Source organism: Enoplosus armatus, chromosome 22 (genome assembly GCF_043641665.1).
Source record: "Enoplosus armatus isolate fEnoArm2 chromosome 22, fEnoArm2.hap1, whole genome shotgun sequence".
Taxonomy (NCBI): Eukaryota; Metazoa; Chordata; class Actinopteri; order Centrarchiformes; family Enoplosidae; genus Enoplosus; species Enoplosus armatus.
The window spans coordinates 14,139,851-14,159,058 of NC_092201.1; the positions used below are offsets into that span (position 1 = coordinate 14,139,851).

General features: G+C 43.0%; 1 protein-coding gene across 1 annotated transcript in view; it reads right to left on the minus strand.

The window, feature by feature from the left end:
- ano2b (anoctamin 2b) overlaps positions 1 to 19,208 on the minus strand; it is a 65,389-nt gene extending 46,181 nt beyond the window's left edge. Inside the window, exons 1-7 of the mRNA XM_070928625.1 lie at positions 19,172 to 19,208; positions 14,668 to 14,864; positions 11,029 to 11,418; positions 2,539 to 2,637; positions 2,182 to 2,330; positions 1,440 to 1,494; positions 1,303 to 1,354 (exon numbers count right to left, since the gene is read on the minus strand). Coding sequence (XP_070784726.1) covers positions 1,303 to 1,354; positions 1,440 to 1,494; positions 2,182 to 2,330; positions 2,539 to 2,637; positions 11,029 to 11,418; positions 14,668 to 14,864; positions 19,172 to 19,208 — 979 coding nt within the window. The remainder of the gene's footprint in view (positions 1 to 1,302; positions 1,355 to 1,439; positions 1,495 to 2,181; positions 2,331 to 2,538; positions 2,638 to 11,028; positions 11,419 to 14,667; positions 14,865 to 19,171) is intronic.

The window sequence follows — 19,208 nt, forward strand, 5'->3', positions numbered from 1 at the left end:
AAACGGGTGTCAGCTTATATGTATATGGGACCGATGGGTGTCATAAATGCATAGGCAGCTGTTATCTGCATGCCGTTAACATCTACAGATATATAAACACTAAGTCAAGAGATAACCTGAATGCAGAGTGTGCTGAAGGTCTGGCAGTTCATTAAGAAAACCCCCTTACAGACAGGTGGGTCTATTTTTCAAGTCTTATCGACACAATCTTTTTTTTGTGTTTCTTACGTCTTATGTAGCTGTTGTTAGACTTTGTACAGTTTTGCTTACAAAAGTCATAAACAACCGACACTGCCGCTGAGGTAAGCCTGGATTGTAATCGCTAACTGTCCCAGTGGACGTCTTCAGTTAGAGGAAGTGTTAATGAGCGGAGCCACTTTCTAGGAACAGCCGGGCGGGAACAGAGCATTGCCACAAAACCCAAACAAAACCAATCCCAAACAAATTAGGGTTGAGAAGATGTTGGTCTCATGCAATTATCCAATCACTGCACTTCACCTCCCACTTCACTTAGTCCATCAAATACTGTCCAGTGACACAGCCAACAATGTTACACACGTGTGACACTGCACCTGCTTTTCTATTCTATTCACACCCTTGAAAAAAAAAAATATATACATATACATATATATATATACATACATACATATACACATACATATATATATACACACATATATATATATATACACATACATATATATACACACACATATATATATATATATATATATATATATATACATATACATATATATATACATATATATATATATACACTCATATATATATATATATATATATATATATATATATATATATATATATATATATATATATATATATATATAAATATATAACAAGCCAGATCAGGCTTTTATTCCAGCATTGTGATTTATGACTTCTTCGGTAGATTCCTATTGTACCTCTGCTCTTTTTAGAGAGCTACCTCCAAAATGTGACTGCTGCTTTTAATTATTACTGGCCATCATACTTCAATGGGAAGACGGGAGGGGTAGGCGGGGGAGGATTTCAGATTGTGTTGCTGCAATTCCTGCTGCTTTCAGCGGTGGATAAAGTTATCAATTCTTTTGTGCACCATTTTTGACTTGTAACAACATCATGGGAAAAAAAATCAGTGACATGTGACAGATGCTTATGCCTGCAGCAAACATATTACACCTATAATGGGTCCACCTAATGGCAGTCATTTAATCACTGACCAAGTCAAAGTTTACATGTCAAAGTGAAGAATGTTTAGGGCTGGAAAATAAGGCTGCATATGTTCAGTAAACTCCTCACCTATGGTTTGACAGGTTCGTACACACACAGTCCGTCTCAGGATCTCATATACCTAACAAAGACAGGAGAGTATTAGACTGGAGGTACAAACATACCACATAAAGGAGAAACAGACTAACATCTGAATGAGCGCTTACAATTCGGCCTCTTGTGGCGTTGTCAAAGAATGTGTCTTTAGATGTGATGTTGTACCTGAAAGAAACACAACCAATGAATAGAAAAACTGTACGCATACTAATGTGGTATCACATGCAAACATAACTTTTGAATGAAAGTACTAGGTTAATTGGGATATTCTTTCCCCGAGGTCCTACACATAACAACCAGTCTTAGTCTCCCACATATCAAACATCATCTGATCATTCAGTTGAAGAGTTGTTATTGCAGGAGAACAATAAACCACGTATGTTGACAAAGAGTGCAATCTGCCAAAAACCTGTATTTCTTTAAAGCGAGCCTTTGTAGATTTTGCTAAATAAGACAACTACAGGATAATGGCAAATGCTAAAATGTAGTGTATCATTAGCATAAGTGGTCATAAAGTAAGCAAAAAATATATATCTAAAACATGAGTGAATATTAGCCACCTCAGCTACTGGTACCAGATCAAGTTATGGCTGTAGCTAAAGCACTTAGTGTATTGAGCTGAGCAGCAGAGCCTTTTATTGCTTATGAACTCAACATGTCAGTTTTTAAGAGAATTAATGTGCCAGTTATTCTTTCAGAAGTTACATAGTCTCGCTTTTAATTTGGCTGATTCTGCTTTTCTGTGAAAAACCAAAGTTCTCTGATTTCTAACAGCAAAGGAAGGCATGGTAGTGTGTGTGTGTGTGTGTGTGTGTGTGTGTGTGTGTGTGTGTGTGTGTGTGTGTCTCTCACAGGTGGAGTTTGTCCCTTGAGAAGCAGTGAGAGAGAAATTTGGTGCGTTCGTGGTCCTGCTGTACTTTGGGCTGGAAAGGCTGGTTCAGTTTCCTCCACATTGAGCTCATACTGGACCCGAAACCACTTTCCTCTTTGAGTTCATAACTCTGATGAAACACACAACACAGAATCAGCCAACTTACCACACATGTTGGACTCTGATGTCCAAAGTGCCTTTGGTTACCTCGTTGTTACTATGCGGTCCATCTTTGACCACTTGACCACAGAAATAAACAGTTACAACATGGACCCAGAAACACAATGTCTGTGTCCACTGACTGTTACTTTTAATTTAAACTGGTACTGAGATCTCACCGTCTTGGTGGGGACTTTAATCTTGAGAAACTCAGCCTCTCGGCACAGCACCGGCCAGGGCGCATGGAGACGAGTGAAGCTGGGGCCGTGGGTCTTTAACTGAAAAACAAACAAAACTTCATGTAAAAGATAAGACATAATGTTTAATGTAATTGAATGCGGCCAGGAACCTTCAGGGAACAGGAACAAAAAAAACATGTCAACGTGGTCATGTGGTCAGATTCAGTGGGTGCAAGTTAGTGCTGTATGTATATCTAAATCCTTGTTCCATTCATTTCTGTGTCAAGCATAGATGCCAGCTTTAACAATGGGAGGACTACGGCTTTGATTCCCCATGTTTCCCTATTCCTTTGTGCACGTAGTAACAAGTAACTTTTTTATGCTTGGCTGAAACTACCTGTCTTACCAGGCCATCTGTCAGTACTGTGTTGCAATCCAATATACCCGTCAGACCCTGTTTTAGCAGGAGAGACCTCACTATGTGCAGCACTTCACCGCAGTCACACTGGCCTCTGGGAGCTGCAACATTTCAGATTGCACTGCACTCCACAATCAAACTCATACTACTTCTTTTTTCATCTGAACCAGACACAACCAATCCCTGCCATCCGCTGCTGCTGAAGCACTTTGTCTAAACCAGTTTGGCCAGCAGCATTACTGGTATTTATAAAAGATGGATATAGCCTCTGTTCCTGAAGCAAAGCCCGGGGCTGTTTTCTTCTCTGCTTTGTTGTTGCAGCCTGTTCCTGGCACGTCGGACTCTTCTTGTTCCTAACAACATCTCCACCAAACACAACTAATGTATTTACTGTATGTGAAATAAACTCCTGACTCATCTAGCCTGTCCTGCTAATGAATCATGGTCCAGTGCCCACACTGTAATTATTATTTAGCATTAAGATGCATTAGCAAAATGTGATAATTGGCAGCTCCGAATAGCATCACAAGATACACGACTGAATTCTGAGCATCAGTGCGCTGACAGAGCCCCTTCTGGGCTGCTGTAGTTGACTAAGGAGCAACTTGTGAGCAGCAGTGAAAAGTGAAATCTATGCAGTGGCCATTGTGGAGCTGGTTTGTAGAGTGTACCAGAAATGAAAGAGAGCAGAGCCGGCAGGGGACGACAGCCAGGTAACCTAACCCTCCTCAGACCCCCGTCAGCTTCTGATGGGGGTGGGGGTGGGGGGGGGTGGCAAGAGAAAGGTGGCATGGCAAATGATGGAAACCTGAGATCATTCCCTTTCTCCTCTCTCGACTCCTACTCTCCTGAGATCTTTCACTCCCCCTCACCACCCCTCCTCACATATATTACTGTACCTTCTGCTAGCTGCTAGACACTGTTTCACTGACTGACTGACTGACTGACTGACTCACTGTCGCTCTCGCTCCGCTTATATGTCATTATCTTCTCCCTCGCTCAGATCCACAGTGTCTTTTGTCCTACAGAGGGATACAGTGGAGCGTAAAGCCACCTGAGCCTTTGACACCAAGCACGCGTATGTATATTCATAAGTCAAATGTTTGTAGGTAACTTGCAGGTTTGTTTTAATGTTTTAACTTGCACTGAAGGCTGTCTATACGAAATGGAAAACAACTTTCAAAATCAACAGAATAAACTGTGTGATGCAATGGGGGCTATAGCCTGATGATCACACTAAATTGTTATTTAGTTTCACTTCTTTATTCGGTCTGACGTTCATGTTAGCCGTTTCCTGTTTGGGAGGGGGTTGTTAGTTTTGCCCTGACCAATCAGTGTTAGGGCAGAATTAAGCAAGAGTGTCTGTCTCGTCTGTGTATGGACGACGGTTGCTAGGAACAGTTAGCTTAATGTTTCTCATGTCAATCAGAGAAATATTCAGATTTACATGGTGTTATTTCTGCAAGTCAACTTCCGACAGCCTGTATAGCTGTGTTAATCTTACACATGCTTGATGCCACTTTTGTGGCCTTTTTGCAGGAAGATGATGAACCTGCCTTCAAAGCTCTGGTTAGCTCGGTTGGTTCTCCAACCCAAGAAACAGATATCGATGAGATATCTTTTCAATCACTCCAAGATGTGGGCAGCGAAAAGTGAAAATATTGTAGATATAAGTTATTTGAAGACAAATTCAAAAGGAGAAAAAAAATTAAATGTATGTATTCAATTGAAGAGCGACATGTTTTTTTTTCTGTGTAGCCGGGATGTAGCATGGCACTAGAATGCCATGGGTGTGGTCAGAGGCTCAAGAGACACCTTTCAGCCAACAGAGGCCTATTTCCAAAATCTAGTGTGGAGTTTGTGGGGATTCAGACCAAAAACAGTCCTGTGTTAAAGCAGCACGTTGGATCAAGGAAGCCAAGTTGGAGTAACAAATGAATGGGTTACCAGACAGGATTTTACAACTCTGGAAAGTTATGGCAGAGGCAACTATTCTATATTTTGCAACGATGTAAAAAGCAGAAATATTCACACTACAAAGCAATCCACCAGGAAGGAGAGCGTGCATGTATTTGACTGGCCAACAAAGCACCTCAGCAGTCACGTTGTGTTGAAGCCCCCCCACGAATGTGGCCTTACTCTTTAAATATTGCATTTTAAAAATATGAATGTCAAATTAAGCATTTATCTTAATATAATGACTGCTAACACAGAAAATCATGGTAAGACTACATAAGCCATGTTGCTTGCCTTTCCTCCTCCCTCTCCCTGAAGAACATAAACATGGAAGTTCTTTTTCTATCGGCCTATCACCCCCTCCACCGTCTGCAGTCACCAAAAACTCTTTTTCCCTTCAAAATCTGACCTTTGTAGAGTAGAAAACTGATAGCTGTCAGTCTTCTCAGTGATGGTCTTGTTTGTTCATGATGCTTATTGTCATAAAACTAAGAAATTAGAAATGATGAACTGATGTTAAAATGCTACAGCTACGTCATTCTTTTACTTTGCCATCTTCCCCTCGCTCTCCTCCCTCACTTACTTGTACCCACCTTCTACCAACATCCATTATATTCCACCCACCGGTTCACATTCATATCTCCGCTCTCTCGCCCCCTTTTCCCTCCTCCTCCTCCTGCCCCACCCCCTTCCCTTCTTTTCTATCGCTCCATCAAAAAGCAGAGGATATAAATACCTTTCAGCCTGGAGAAGGTTAATTAGTAGAGGGATTTCCAATTAGCTCTTTATCTCAGTAGGGGGGGAACTAGGACGCAGCCGGGGGCCTCTTTGGATGGGGGGGGGGGGGGGGGCATCAAGTATGAGAGGGTGATCGGTTGGGCGATGGGATGGCTGGGTAGAGAGTGAAGTGGAGAGAGGAGGGGAATCAGGTGAAGAGCAACATGGCTGGTGAGAATGAGAGGAAGATACAAAGCAACACAGAGAGAAACGCAGCATGAAAGGTGGTTATTAGCAGAAGTCTTTGAACTGGGTTGTGGGCTGTGTGAGGGTTGACATTACAGGAGCTCCTCCAGGCCTGCAGGTGGTCGGATGTAGGGATCAGCCTGGATGTACTGGCTGGTGATGTGTTCTACAACGACAGGACACCTGTTGCATCACACAAAGAGGCACAGATCTTAACTGACCATTTATGTTGATGCATTTTTCTACATTGATACCAGGAGCAGCTACAGGTTTCTGCTGCAGAGCTGTAACATCAGTTGCAGAACACACTGAGAAGAAATGCTAAAACAAGTCTATTAATCTACCAGAGCACCAGAATGTAATTTAATAAGATTTTTTCACTTTGGGCTCAACCCTTATATATGGACTTTGGAGTTGCCACAGTAACGTTAATGGTTACACTTCATCTCCAGTTTTTATGCTCCCAATTTCTGAGCTCAGACAAGCATCTCTTTCAAAAAGCAGCCTTTTTTTCAGCTGCCTTTCAGTAACTGAAAGGTTTGTCGTGAATGAGTGAAATGTAGGGTACCCCTGTAAATGGCTACAGTTATATAGCACTTTTATCCAAAGCGGGTGAGGTGAATCAAAAGGTGTTAGTCCGTCTATCTGTGTTTGCCTTGTAACAGACAAGAAAATGTTTCTAGGGGTACACAGACCTCTCTCCCAGTGCATTCTGGGATAGACTCCCGCCACCCCTAAGCATGGACGTATCGGGAGAGCTGGATACAGCGCCACCACTCAGCCCTGCTCCCACTTTGCCCCAGTGGCACTTGTGGTTTTGCAACTATTAAATCCCTCACGACCCAAGAAGCTCTTTCCCCATAGTCCCCCATTATAAAAGAGATAGACACAGTGGTGCAGCAGGTGTAGCACAGGTGCAATTTGTGGCGAGAGAATCCTTCTCTACCAAAGGGAAGTCTAACCAAATAGTTAACCCTGCTTATTCTGTGTCCCAAGCCCCCACAGACTGAACTCTTCAAAAGTCCCAGCTCCCCTTCTTAAATTAACATCTCGCTCTGATTTAATTAAACGTGTTCTGTAAGAGGATGTCCCAAAGAGATCGAAGGTCAGCTCAATAATCCTCAGACACCGTCAACAAGTTTGACATTCAAGCCGCTCTTTTTCGCTAGCGTTCAATTAATCTGAAGTCAAACAGGTTGGAGCAGGATTTAGTTCAATACAATGCACACATTAATTAAAAAACAAGACTTACACACCCAGAGTCACGCAAACAGCGAGTTCAACACTACAAAAATGGCGCCTTTAGCATCACAAATACAGGGATCCTTTTGCATTATTTCTGAGCCATGAAGCCTCTCAAACTGAATAATCACAGTTATTTATTGCTGCCGCAATGTGCATGTACAACATTACAATGTAATGATATTTGTGGAATGTTTGGTTCATTCATTAATTCAATGCCACATTTTCAACCTGCTGTGAGAAAGGTTAGACAGACCAACACACAGTGACAAAATGCACCACTGACTTTCTGTTTTCTGATTGCATCTATATGAGCGATGAAGTGAGCGGCACACCTACTGTTATGATCAGACAAATCTCCCTCTCTTTGCCAGCACCCCCCTACAACCACATCTAGCTACACCCAGCTGGAAGGAGTGTAATTATGTTTGTCAGTCATTTTGTAAGAGCGCCCATCACTATATCCAAGCGATGGCTGTTGGAATGCGAGTCTTCCTCTTTATACTGGCTGCTCTCGGCGGCTGATTCGATCTGCCCGCTCATCAATGAGATGAGATAAGGAGCTATCAGTCAGTCTGCTAATCTCATCCTGGCTTAGGCTCCGCGGCCACACTGTCAACAATCTGATTAATGCTAGCCCGCAGACCGCACACATGGCCAACTGGCTGCCAGCCAACACACACACACACACACAGTCACATGTACTTAGCAAAAAAGGTATCACACACACATACCAAACCCTGATATTGGTATGACACTGTAATGGTCCTGCTATAAGAGCAACACTGTATCACTGTTCCTGTTTCTAGTACTGAGTATTTGGGACATTCCTTGCCGCTTCAAACAGCGGAAGTGAGCGGGCACTTCATTTTCCCAAGTGATTCCTCTTAGTGTTGGAGCCAGTAGTTTATCTGGTAACAATAACTACATTTGTGCAGCTCTGTGGCAGTGAGCCTGCAGCCCCACTACAAGAACACTGAGCACACAGACAGTGTGTTCTGCCAAGCGCCAAGCGCCAAGCGCCTACCACACACACACACACACACACGCACGCACGCGCAAACCAATAGCAGGACTCTCACACGTACTAGGTTGCTACAGAACACACAATCACTACGAAGTGATTTGTACCCCGTCAAAACAAAATTACCCATTTCGAGGCTGAATTATACAAATCGATACAAAGAGGTCAGCGCAGCAGCTGTGTTGGCTGCAGCGACTAGAATTAAAGTCTGGCAGCTCACATGAAACCATAAGGCCCTCGTGTGGATTCTGACTCCAAAATCAACAGAATCCCAGTCATACATAGAGGCAGTAGACACAAAATAACAGAGACATCTCATGAAAAAAAAAAGAAGTTTGGATTGTAAGGAACTTAATCGCACACAACTTTGGTCTAATCTGGTCCTGTAAAATAGAACGTTCGACATGTTTTGACAATGTAGAACCATCACAAGTCTTTACATTTTCCATAGGATCAATACAGATCCACACTGTTGGCAGTAAATATTGTTGGTTGAAGGTTTCCTTTGTCTTCCAGCAAGCGTTTCTGGATGAAGGAACAAGGCTGAATGACTCATCAGACTTGATTTTTTTTTTTCTTCCATTGCCCAGGTTTGCAGGTTTGGTGCAGCTTGAACCAAGTTCTGCATCTTACTCTGTTGCCCTGGATACCATCTGTTTCTGACACACTGTTTCTTTAAATACCAGTTTGTAAAGCAATCTTCTATCAAGACTGTTACAGTGGTTTTTGATTGAATTATTCTGTGCGTTTCCTGTCATGTGTCCGTCATATCTTTTGGAACTTCCAGTTTGTCTTTGCTGATGCAGTTTGACATTCTATGCTGCCGCTATCTTCCTTAATATCCTTTTCGGAAATCTTTGTGATATTTGTCTTTATAAATGTAGCAAAACTATTTTATTTCTTTAAGGCTTGACCCCTTGCCCCTGGAGCCCAAAGGGGTCAGGAGGCATCTAAACCAGAGCCTCTGTGTGACGTGACTATTAACAACAACAACAGTGAAATGGCTCACAAATGCATGTTAATACCAGAGCCCAAAGAAATCTTCCTGGAAAAAAACTAAGGGATTTGTGTGAAAATAGACACTTTGAGGACGGTGCAAGAAAGAAGCCATCATGGAGCCTTTATCCCCTTCAGGTTTTCTGTAAGATGTTTAAACCTTATGCTCAGCATGATATATTGGCTGACTGCTGAAGTCAAAAAAGTTAATTTTCTGATCGTTTGAAGAAACTGTTGTCATGTAGCAAGCTGCAGATTACTGGCTACTGTGAGTGTTTACACATTGGCAACATGATGACTGATTTGATGAGTGGATTGTGAGTGTAGAAAGGAGCTTTCCCTTGTGTCCACTGTGAACACACTGACCCAGAAATGAATTACATATTTTGTTGAATTTAATGAGCGCATACACAGGTGGCTGTCTTGTCGTGCCTTTAGCTATGCTTGCACTTTGTTTGTTCTAAAGCTGACACATACTGATCACTGGCATTAACGTAATGACTCCTCTGGGTTGTGACTTACTTACTCCCTTTTTTTATGTAGTGCTTCTGTTATTTTGTCTGACAGCTGCAAGGTGATTAAGGAAAATGTACATTTCAAAGTTTAATGGAAACCTCATAAAACTAGGCTCTTGTTGGTGTAATAGACACCTGAGATCCTTAACTGCACACTGAGTCTCACCCACCTCTTTCCTCTTCCATCTGAGCCAGGTTCCTATGTAGGCGCTCACCTTAAATAGCTCAAGACAGTTACATCAGATCCTGTGTTATCTTTGAAAAAAACCTGTAAATCAGTAAAAACTATAGAATTTAGTGTGTGTATGAAATCCCAGGCTGCTGGTAAATTGTAAATTACTTCTCCAGGTATTCTCCAGAATTGTTTATCTTGATTAAAGAACAATGCTTTTTTCCAAATACCAAAACAGTTCAAAGTCTTTGTGTACCAACAGACCAGCAGGAACACACTAGTGGTTTTGTACATTTTTGACCATTACTAATGCTCTAGTTGACTTAAAGCAGCACCATCAGGGTTTTTAAATGAACAATGGGAAAACTGTCTCTCAGAGGGATGACCCCACAGTTCTATAGAGCATTTTAGCATCTTTCAGCTCATGGTTTTGGGTTTAAGGCCCGCAAGTTTACAATGCTGGTTCGCTCTCAACACTCTCATCAGTGTTGTTTCCAGCAGCAACACACAGCTGTTTTCAGCAAAAGAAAGCTCTGATGAACCTATTGTATGCTACCAAGTCCCAAACAACACACAGACAAAGTTAGCAGCTAGATGATGAACATAGAGGAACATTTAGCAGCTAAAGATCCACATATTTCCCTCAGGAGTAATGGAAACCAAACCAAAGTTAAAAGGAAAGCGAATAGTCGACTTGTGTTCGTCAGATGGCAAGACACTCAACTTCAGCTGAATGCTAATTTTGTTCTGCCTTTTAGATTAATAAATATATGTTCCTACCTTCCATACAACATCGGGTGAAATCTATCACAGTGAACATTGAGGAAACTACTGCTGCAAGCCAATGCAGTTGAGAGCAATGGCTGTTTTAAGGGCTACTTAAAACTTTTGTTTTGACTTATGTTGTCATATTGTTATATTACAATTTGCACATGAAAGGCACTCGCCTCTCGCAGTCGCCACCGAGAATCCAGCTACCTGGCAAGGTAACTGAAAAAGTGTCTGGAAGACAAACAATGACAAAATATGTTGTGATGGTGACAATGAAATTGTTGCTTTGTTTCTTGTGTTGAAAGGTTCCTGATCGGGAGTTTTCAAATCATCACCACCTAATAGTATCATGTCAGTGTGAATACAGTGCCTTGGAGAAGAGTGGGAGAAAGGGAGAACATGGACATTGGTATGGCCATACATGCACACTCACCTCTCTGTCTTGCTCTATCTCCAGGCCGGCCTCCAGCAGGTTGGCCTCGAACTCCTGTCTGATTAGACGTATCTCATGGTCAGCAGGCTCCGTTGGCTCGTTCCCTTCTCCAAGCTCCATGAACACCTCGCCAACACTCGCAGCCTGCCCTCCCGGTATGCCACCGCCTCCTCCTCCTCTTCCTGCTGCCACATCCGAGCCCACCGAAGGGGGAAAGTTGCCATTGGAAACAATGGATAACCTGTCATGTGAAACCGAGGTGCTGGCTGGAGATCGCACGGAGCTGTGCCTTCGCTGATGGAAGACCAGGACGTAGTCAACTTTTCGTCTGCCATCAGAGAAGCAAAGGCCTTCTCCGCTGCCCTGAGGGTTTGAAGTTGAACCCACGACCTGCAGATAACCAAGAGAAATCAAAAGGGAATGTAAAATATACAGTAGCACAGTAGTGCTAACCATTGGAAGTGATGTGAGATAGAGGAAAGCAGTCATCTCCATCATCCTCTCATTTGTTTACAGTAAGAATAACAAGGTATCACAATCAATGTAACAAATCCAAGTTGTTTAAAGACAGAACAAAACCTTTAAGCAGCAGTGGAGTTATGTAATAACCGTTTGAATGAACTTAAACATCTACTGCACTGTCAGCACACGCAAACAGAAGTGGCTTTTGGCAGGTTCTCAAAAACACTGAAGTGAGAACCTTCAGCAGCAGAGTGGGCAGTCAGCTCACCTTTGGCAGTTTTATTCTTTATTTAGACCGAGGGAAAGTAGAGAGGGAGACTAAACACGGAGGGCACAAGAGGGAACGCTCTATAGGCTCTGGGCATGATGGGAGATTTTTTTTTTTTAACTTCCTAAAAGCAGGTTTCTTACTTACCAGCAGGACAGGTTTCTAAAATATAGTGTTGTGCATCTACTGTCTATTAAATTCTATTCTACTGTGTTCACAACCTGTCTGTGTGTGTCGTAACACACAAACAACAATCACAGACTGAATTTATTTGTTGGCATTAGACTAACAAATTGACTATCAATAACTTTGGCCAAACACATGTCTGTGTTTTTGTAATTATAGCATAATGAATGTCCTCTTGCTCAAGGTCTTCTGGGCCTGACTACTCATTAAAGTGCAATATCTAAGCTAGTGGGGGGTGGCTATATCGATGCTAATTTTATTTTATTTTATACCTGTGTTGGAAAAATATCTCCCGCATTCATCCAGAAATGCTTTAAAACCGCAATAATTGATTATTTTTGGCCACTTGAGGGCAGCGGACACCAGTCATGCCCGGCACTGACATGTCGTGTCAACGAACTAGCAAAACGGTTGCAAGCAACATCAGCATTTATCCGGAGCCTTGTTTTTGGACACGCAGCAAATGCGGGTCCGATATTCACTCTCCTTCAGCTCTGCTCTGGGTCTCCACTGCGGCCTCCGCCGACCTCTGAGGGAACTATCTGACATCAGAACATGTGCTTTAGGGGACTCACGTACTGGTGCTGGCTGTCAGTCAACGTGAGCTTTAGCTTGGATCCGGAGGTCATTGAAATATGGCCACATGCTTTGTTGGTTCAATGCCAGATTAGCTAAAATATTTAAAAGCCTCTGGGCATCCTTGGTCCTCCCACACAGGTGTTGCCACTTATCTAGGCTGATTGGACCTCTTCTAATGGCCGCGTGGTTGATTGACATCCTCCTCGCAACTTCTGGGTGGAACAATTACAATTACCTTTATTAGTTACGGGCGCCATATTTGCTACATACAGTAGTGCACTATATTTACTTTCTGCCATTTTATTTGAATGCCTGAATTGTCAGTGTGGAATTCATGCCCTAAGATCGCCTATGAAGAGACGGAACTGTTGTAAAACCAGTTTGTAAAGCTAACAATGTTTTCAGAGGTGTGCATAAAAAAAAAAAAACTTTCCCTGAGGGTTTGTGTTTGCTGACAGTTCAATAAAGAACAACGTACTGGGAAGAGTCCCACTTGGTTCGGCCTTGCTAGTTCTCAGAACCTCTGGGGGAAGGTTCCCTGAAGGTTCCCAGAAGGTTGTAAATCCTCCACAGAACCTCACCTGTTTGCTGATACTATCAAATCAGTCCACGGAGTGTGTGCTTGTAGTCATTTTGGTGTCGCACTGGGGAAAAAAAACTTTGGCGTGGTACATTAAGTTCCCTGTATGTTGGGTCAGCCAGTCTCCTACACAACCGTAGAATCACCTCCTGAACAGAGGTCTACAGTGCTGTACACGGCGCCGAATGAAAAATGACTATGAAAACTATTACAGCGGGGGGGGTGACATGTTAACACAGACGGGTCGCCGGCGCAGCGAACTAAACTCAAGGCAAAGACGCGAGACAAGAGCCGAGCGGCATCGGATGGATGCTGCTGTACTCACCGGGGTCTTGTCTTCGCTCGGGGAGGTCTGCATGCTGCGGGGCTTCAAAGACACACAGAGAAGTAGGAGAAGAAGAGACAGAGGGGGGGTGAAAGTTGGCGGTTTCCGTGGAAAAAAACGGCCGGATCCATCATCACTACCTTCATCCCAAAATGACACCCGAGGTCACTCGAGTTAGTCCACAGTCCAAGAGGAGCGACGGCTGATCTGCGCCAGGTTACATAGTTTGCTTAAAGAGGGATGTGTCAGATTTAAGAGGCTGCGCATGTAGACTCAGCAACCCGATCGCATGCCCGTGGTGATACCCATCTACCCAACTGTGTGATCTGGAGGCTGCCTGCGCACCGCCGGCGCTTTTGGCACGGAGCGTGCCACGCTGTAAAAAGTGTCCGTCGTCAATATGTTCTTTTAGTCTCGTCGCTGAGTCTCAAAACGCCACTTTAATGGAAGAAAGTCAACGCATTTCTGCAAAACCGGTCAAAAACTCAAATGATTTTCTGCGTGGTTTCAATTTCTCTTGCTCTCATTTCGAAAACGGCATGTTCAGGTGGATACTTTTTGCAGTGTGGAGAGAGGGAGCAGCCTCGGTTGCTCAGACAGCTCACTGATGTAACTTGAAGAGAGACCTGTTATTTCCTAATAGCTGCACCATAATCACAGAAGCAACTACATATAAAATGTACTTGTGCCAGGATTATATTTCTGTATTCCTCAGAATGTGCCTTTTAGAATAAATCATTCAACAGCCTATACCCAATGGGCTTCACACACACACACACACACACACACACACACTTTATCATTAACCCATTTTTAATATCGGTAGTATTTCCCCTGAACTAACATTAACCATGAACTCATGTGTTCACACTTTTTTACTCAAAGTCAGGTTGAATTACACCAACCAAATGTCTCAGTTGCAGCTTTTATTTTGAAAGGCTACAAGAATAAACATCTTGAAAGGCAAATTTTTGGAGAACAGCTCCCTCCACCATCTTCACAGATTTTTTTAATGAGATTTATTTCTATTTTATGCTAACTCATGAAATGATGCAATGCTGTGAAATTCATTACCCACACAGGAAATATGACATGATTAGCTAATTTTTTACAACTTTAACAAGTTGCTCTCAGTTTGTATGAGCAGACACCAATGGTGTAAACCTCAAGTCTTAACCTCAAACTGGTTTCCAAAGGATGTTGGTTTTTATAACACTTTCTCTGGTCCGGTTTAATCACCTGTAACAAACTTTGTGATTCCTCAGCCCAGGGTTCGTCTTTATTAGGCTCGGTCTCCAGGATGCTGTAGAACATGGGATCCAGTCCCATCCCGGACATGTCCCTGGTCAGATGGTACAGGGCGTCGCTGTGGATGGAGGAAGACTCGCTGAGTGCTGTGGCCACTCGGATGAAGCCCGCACCATTGGTACATGTGTCTGGAAGGCAATTATGTAGGAAATGAAGTAGAATACAAGTTATTATAACTCAGAGTTCAGCATCTTGATTGGACATTTGTTCATTTCACAATGAATGCTGACATATTACTGCTAAAATGTTGAGGTTTGAAGGAATTTGTTGGGCAGAAACTAATTAATTAGTTAATGAATTATAGTGTCAGTCACTAAAACATTTTAGAATGGAGGTGGTGTACATCTGTAGGCACTGGGGACAGTTTACTCTGGGTGAGGGGCGTGGCCTGGAAACGTGACCCTGACCCCTTGAATCTGATTGCCCCCCCCCACACACACACACACCATTATACTAAACTATGACTAAAATATTAAAATATAATAAAATATATGCGTTTTATATTACATTCGTTTGGTGCCACTATGTTGTGTTGTGACTGGCAGGACTATTTATCTTTTAAATAAAAATCTTAATATAATATAAGAAACTGTGAGATACTGTAATGTCAGTAATTAAAGGAGATGAGATGAGAAATTAACGCCATTACGATGTGTGTGTTTGGGGTGTGGACACGCTGACTCAGCTGTCCTGTGCAGCTTTGTTTTATTTACCCAGGCAAAGTCAACCAGCCACACTTTCAAAGCTAGCTTCACATTTATGCCCTTCAAAATAAAATGAACATAAAAATATAGACTAGAGAGAAAACAGCATGACAATAAATGTCGTTTTCACACATTTGGTTGAAAAGATTTGCCAGCTGTCAGTTACTGAAATAAAGACTAAGGTCACTTTAAGGCTCCCGAAGAAAAACCTTCCAGGGAGAAACCTGTTGCTGAATTTTAAGTTGTGCAGTGAACCCTGGCCACCAGAGCTGAAAGTCAGTGTGACTGGCCCATTGATGTCCATCAACAGTTTGACATTTTGGGGAGTAAGCTTTTTGCCGAGAGTTAGATGGGAAGATTGTTTTTTCCAAGTAAGGGTGGAGAATTGATGCAGCAGTTTCCCCCTCTTGGTTTATGGTGCAGCCTCACCGTTTCTGGGTTTTGAGGATTAACATTTTAAGTCACTGCTCGTTGTTATTGGAGCCACAAATATGCAAAGTGGCCTAGTGGAGCTTTTCTTTCACACTGTGAAAATTGATGTGCGCGTCAGTCAATCACGGACCCCTTCTCGAAGCAGTTTACAAAGGACGAGCCTATGTAGAGGCAACTTCTCAACAATCAGTCTCAAAACACAAAGAACGCAGCATAATACAAGGAAAGAAAAAGGCGCAAGACAAAAAATATTGGAAATTGTGTAAATACAACATTTTATTTTGTACACGCTGCAGGGTAGAGAAAAACACCAGTAGATTACTTGTTGCTCAGATTTTCTTCCAAACAGTCCCTCTGGGGAGTTTAAGTGCGATGGACACAAAACAGACACTTCTCCATCTTTACCAATCTGACTGCTGCGTTGTCAAGAACCACAACAGATTGCGATAAGGTTACTATGTGTGTGTATGGTTATTTTAGGGATACAGACAGCTGTAGCCATAGTAACGCACCAGGCCACGTGCTGTGCTCTCATTTCAGTACCACGGACAGCGCTCTCTCTCTCATCCACACACAGTTGTACAACACTTAAACACATCGTACGGCCATGAGATCCATCAGCCAGGTCAAGAGGGGGGAAACAGTTGTGATAATGTTTCTATTTAAGCCTTTCCGAGCAATATGGACATATATTCTATGGCAACAGTTGTGTTCCTGTTCCTTGCAGCTTGCTTGACAGCAGCACAGTAGCCTGGAGGTTAGAGAGGCAGGCCTGTAACTGGAAGGTCGCCAGTTTGAATATGGTAGGAGAGGAAATGAATGACAAAATCCCTCTTGTATAAATATAAAGCAGGGCAAACCAAAATGAGGCTCTGTTGAACGTTCTTTTTTTAAAATGAAGTATAAAATAGATCAAACAAATGCATTTTGTCCAATTGGAAACGGCCATTCATCCATTCTAGAGTAGAGATCCCTTTCGGAGACATGCCTTAATTTCTGTACCATTTCCTACACTGAATTTGGAAATATTACTTCATTGCATTTGTGGACAATCTAGCTCATAGAAGTGATATCATTATGTTGTTCTGTTATCAAATAGCACATTTTCCTCTTACAAGGCAGACAAATCATTCTACATTTTGAACCTGTGTGTCCAACAGCTCCCTCAGTCTCCTCAGAGTGTTGCCTAATACAAGAACCTTTTGGAATTTCACGCAGCCTCCGTTCCTCAGAATGATTGTGTAAGATAAACACTCTCTATTTTCACAGTAATGTCTAATGGCAGAGACAAAGGGCATCTTTCAGGGAACAGCTAATAGGCAGCAGCAGCAACGCACCAAGACACTGATGGGGTTTATTTTAACACATGTTGTCTCAGCGCTGGGTCACTGATTGTATGGAAGCCTCTGCCAGGGCGCAGCTGAATACATTTTTAACCCTGTCTCATTTGGTTTCCTGTTATTACCATTGTTGATTTAACCAAAATGCTTGCGTGTTACAGCTGTGAAGACTTTCAGCATTTCAGCAAGCGATGCACAAGATCTGCAACGCCTGATTTTGAAGTATTAACAGAGCATTTTGTTGTGCTCAAGTTCACGAGGATTTTGTGCTAATTATCAAAAAGGTCCCATATTCTGCTCATTTCAGCTCTATGTTTTTATTCTGGGACTCCACTAGAGTAGCTTAGCATGATTCACAGTTCATAAAAGTCCGTATTTATCTCCTCCTGGCCCTTCATGCAGCCCCTCAGCTCCCCCCTCTGTCTGAAACAAGACGTTTGAGACAAACTGAACAACCAAACACTTGAAGAGTTGTCCTGAGCAGAGCGCTCCGATAACTCAGACAGACTGAGCGGGTGGACGAGCGTCCCTGTACTTGGTGGGTGGTGCTGTGATTGGAGAAGATGACCTGCTGTGGGCGTGGCTTAGTGCGGCGACTGTACAGTTGTGACATCGCAACCTTACTGAAGTCCTGACGGCGCGTTTAAAGTGTCTAAATACGGGCTGTGTGCATTTCTCCGTGGACTGAGCGTTTTGATACCTTCACAGTATTTATACAGCACCGAGAGCTGCTTTATAATCAAACAAGACATGGACATCTCACTTTCTACAATATGGCACCTTTAAAGTCTAATGGTTTCACACTATATTCCAGTGATCTGCAGGCAGCAGTAAAGTGCCAAGAAACGCAGTAATGCACCAACAAAGAAGAAGACTGTTAGCAAGTAAACATGGATGTAAACAACGCCGAATTCAAAAGACTTCAATAAGCTCTGTAAATGTTTGATGATGAAGGAAACACTTTTGGTGAGTAACAGTGAATGTAAGTCTAACTTTTGTTTGATTACAAGAAAGCTCTACAGGGCACCTTTTGAGTCAAACGTGTGTGTGTGTGTGTGTGTGTGTGTGTGTGTGTGTGTATGAGCAGAATTTTGTGACATCACAACTAGTTTGTGGTCCAATATGCAACTCACACAAGTGTGATGAGGAAACCTGAAGCCTCAAGTGCACAGAAACTAAAAACAGACTTTTCAGCGAACTAGGAGATATTTACTTTCTAATAGTTAAAACTTGTGAAATGAAAAACATTCATTCATTCCCCTGCCGCAGTCAATATCGCCTGCCTGCATTGTTTCAAAACGCTTTCCCTGGAGCTGCCCTATGAAATGCACCACAACGCAACAAGTTGCTTCTTCTGAAGTCAGCCAGTCATGGTTTAGCCTTTGCCTTTCAGGGTTTATGAGTGTGTTAGCTCAACCAAAAGGATCATTTGCGTTCAGCCCTAACAGCTTCCTCGCCTCACTTACAGTAAAGCCCAGCAGCAAGTCAGCCACGTAAACTAACCCGGATTACCCGGCCTGGCCCGAGGTTAACTGCGAGGAAGCACATGTCTGAGATAAAGTCATCCTTACAAACAGATTTATTCTGTTCAGATGCGGCGCAGTAGTTCCTCCAGGAGACAAGCCGGGAACAAGGGGACTACGTTAGCACAGAGGGGTCTGAATGAGTAATCGAATTAAACTACAGCAGCCTCACATGCAACTGTATACCCTGCCTGCCGTAAAGAGCTGTCTGTTGATGGCTGCCCCACACGGCCTGCTGACACACACACACACACACACACACACACACACACACACACACACAGGGGGAAATGGGCAGGGACAATAGGCGGGCTACTCTACGGTGGTCCTGTCTAGTGTGTCCTTTTTGTTGGGTGCGGATACAGGAGGGACAGGCAGGACAGGCCACACAAAAGAGGGTCCTGCTGGGTTTCCTATACGTTACTGTGGCACTCACCTGCACAGGTAGAGGAGGGGGATCTGCGGAGAGCCAT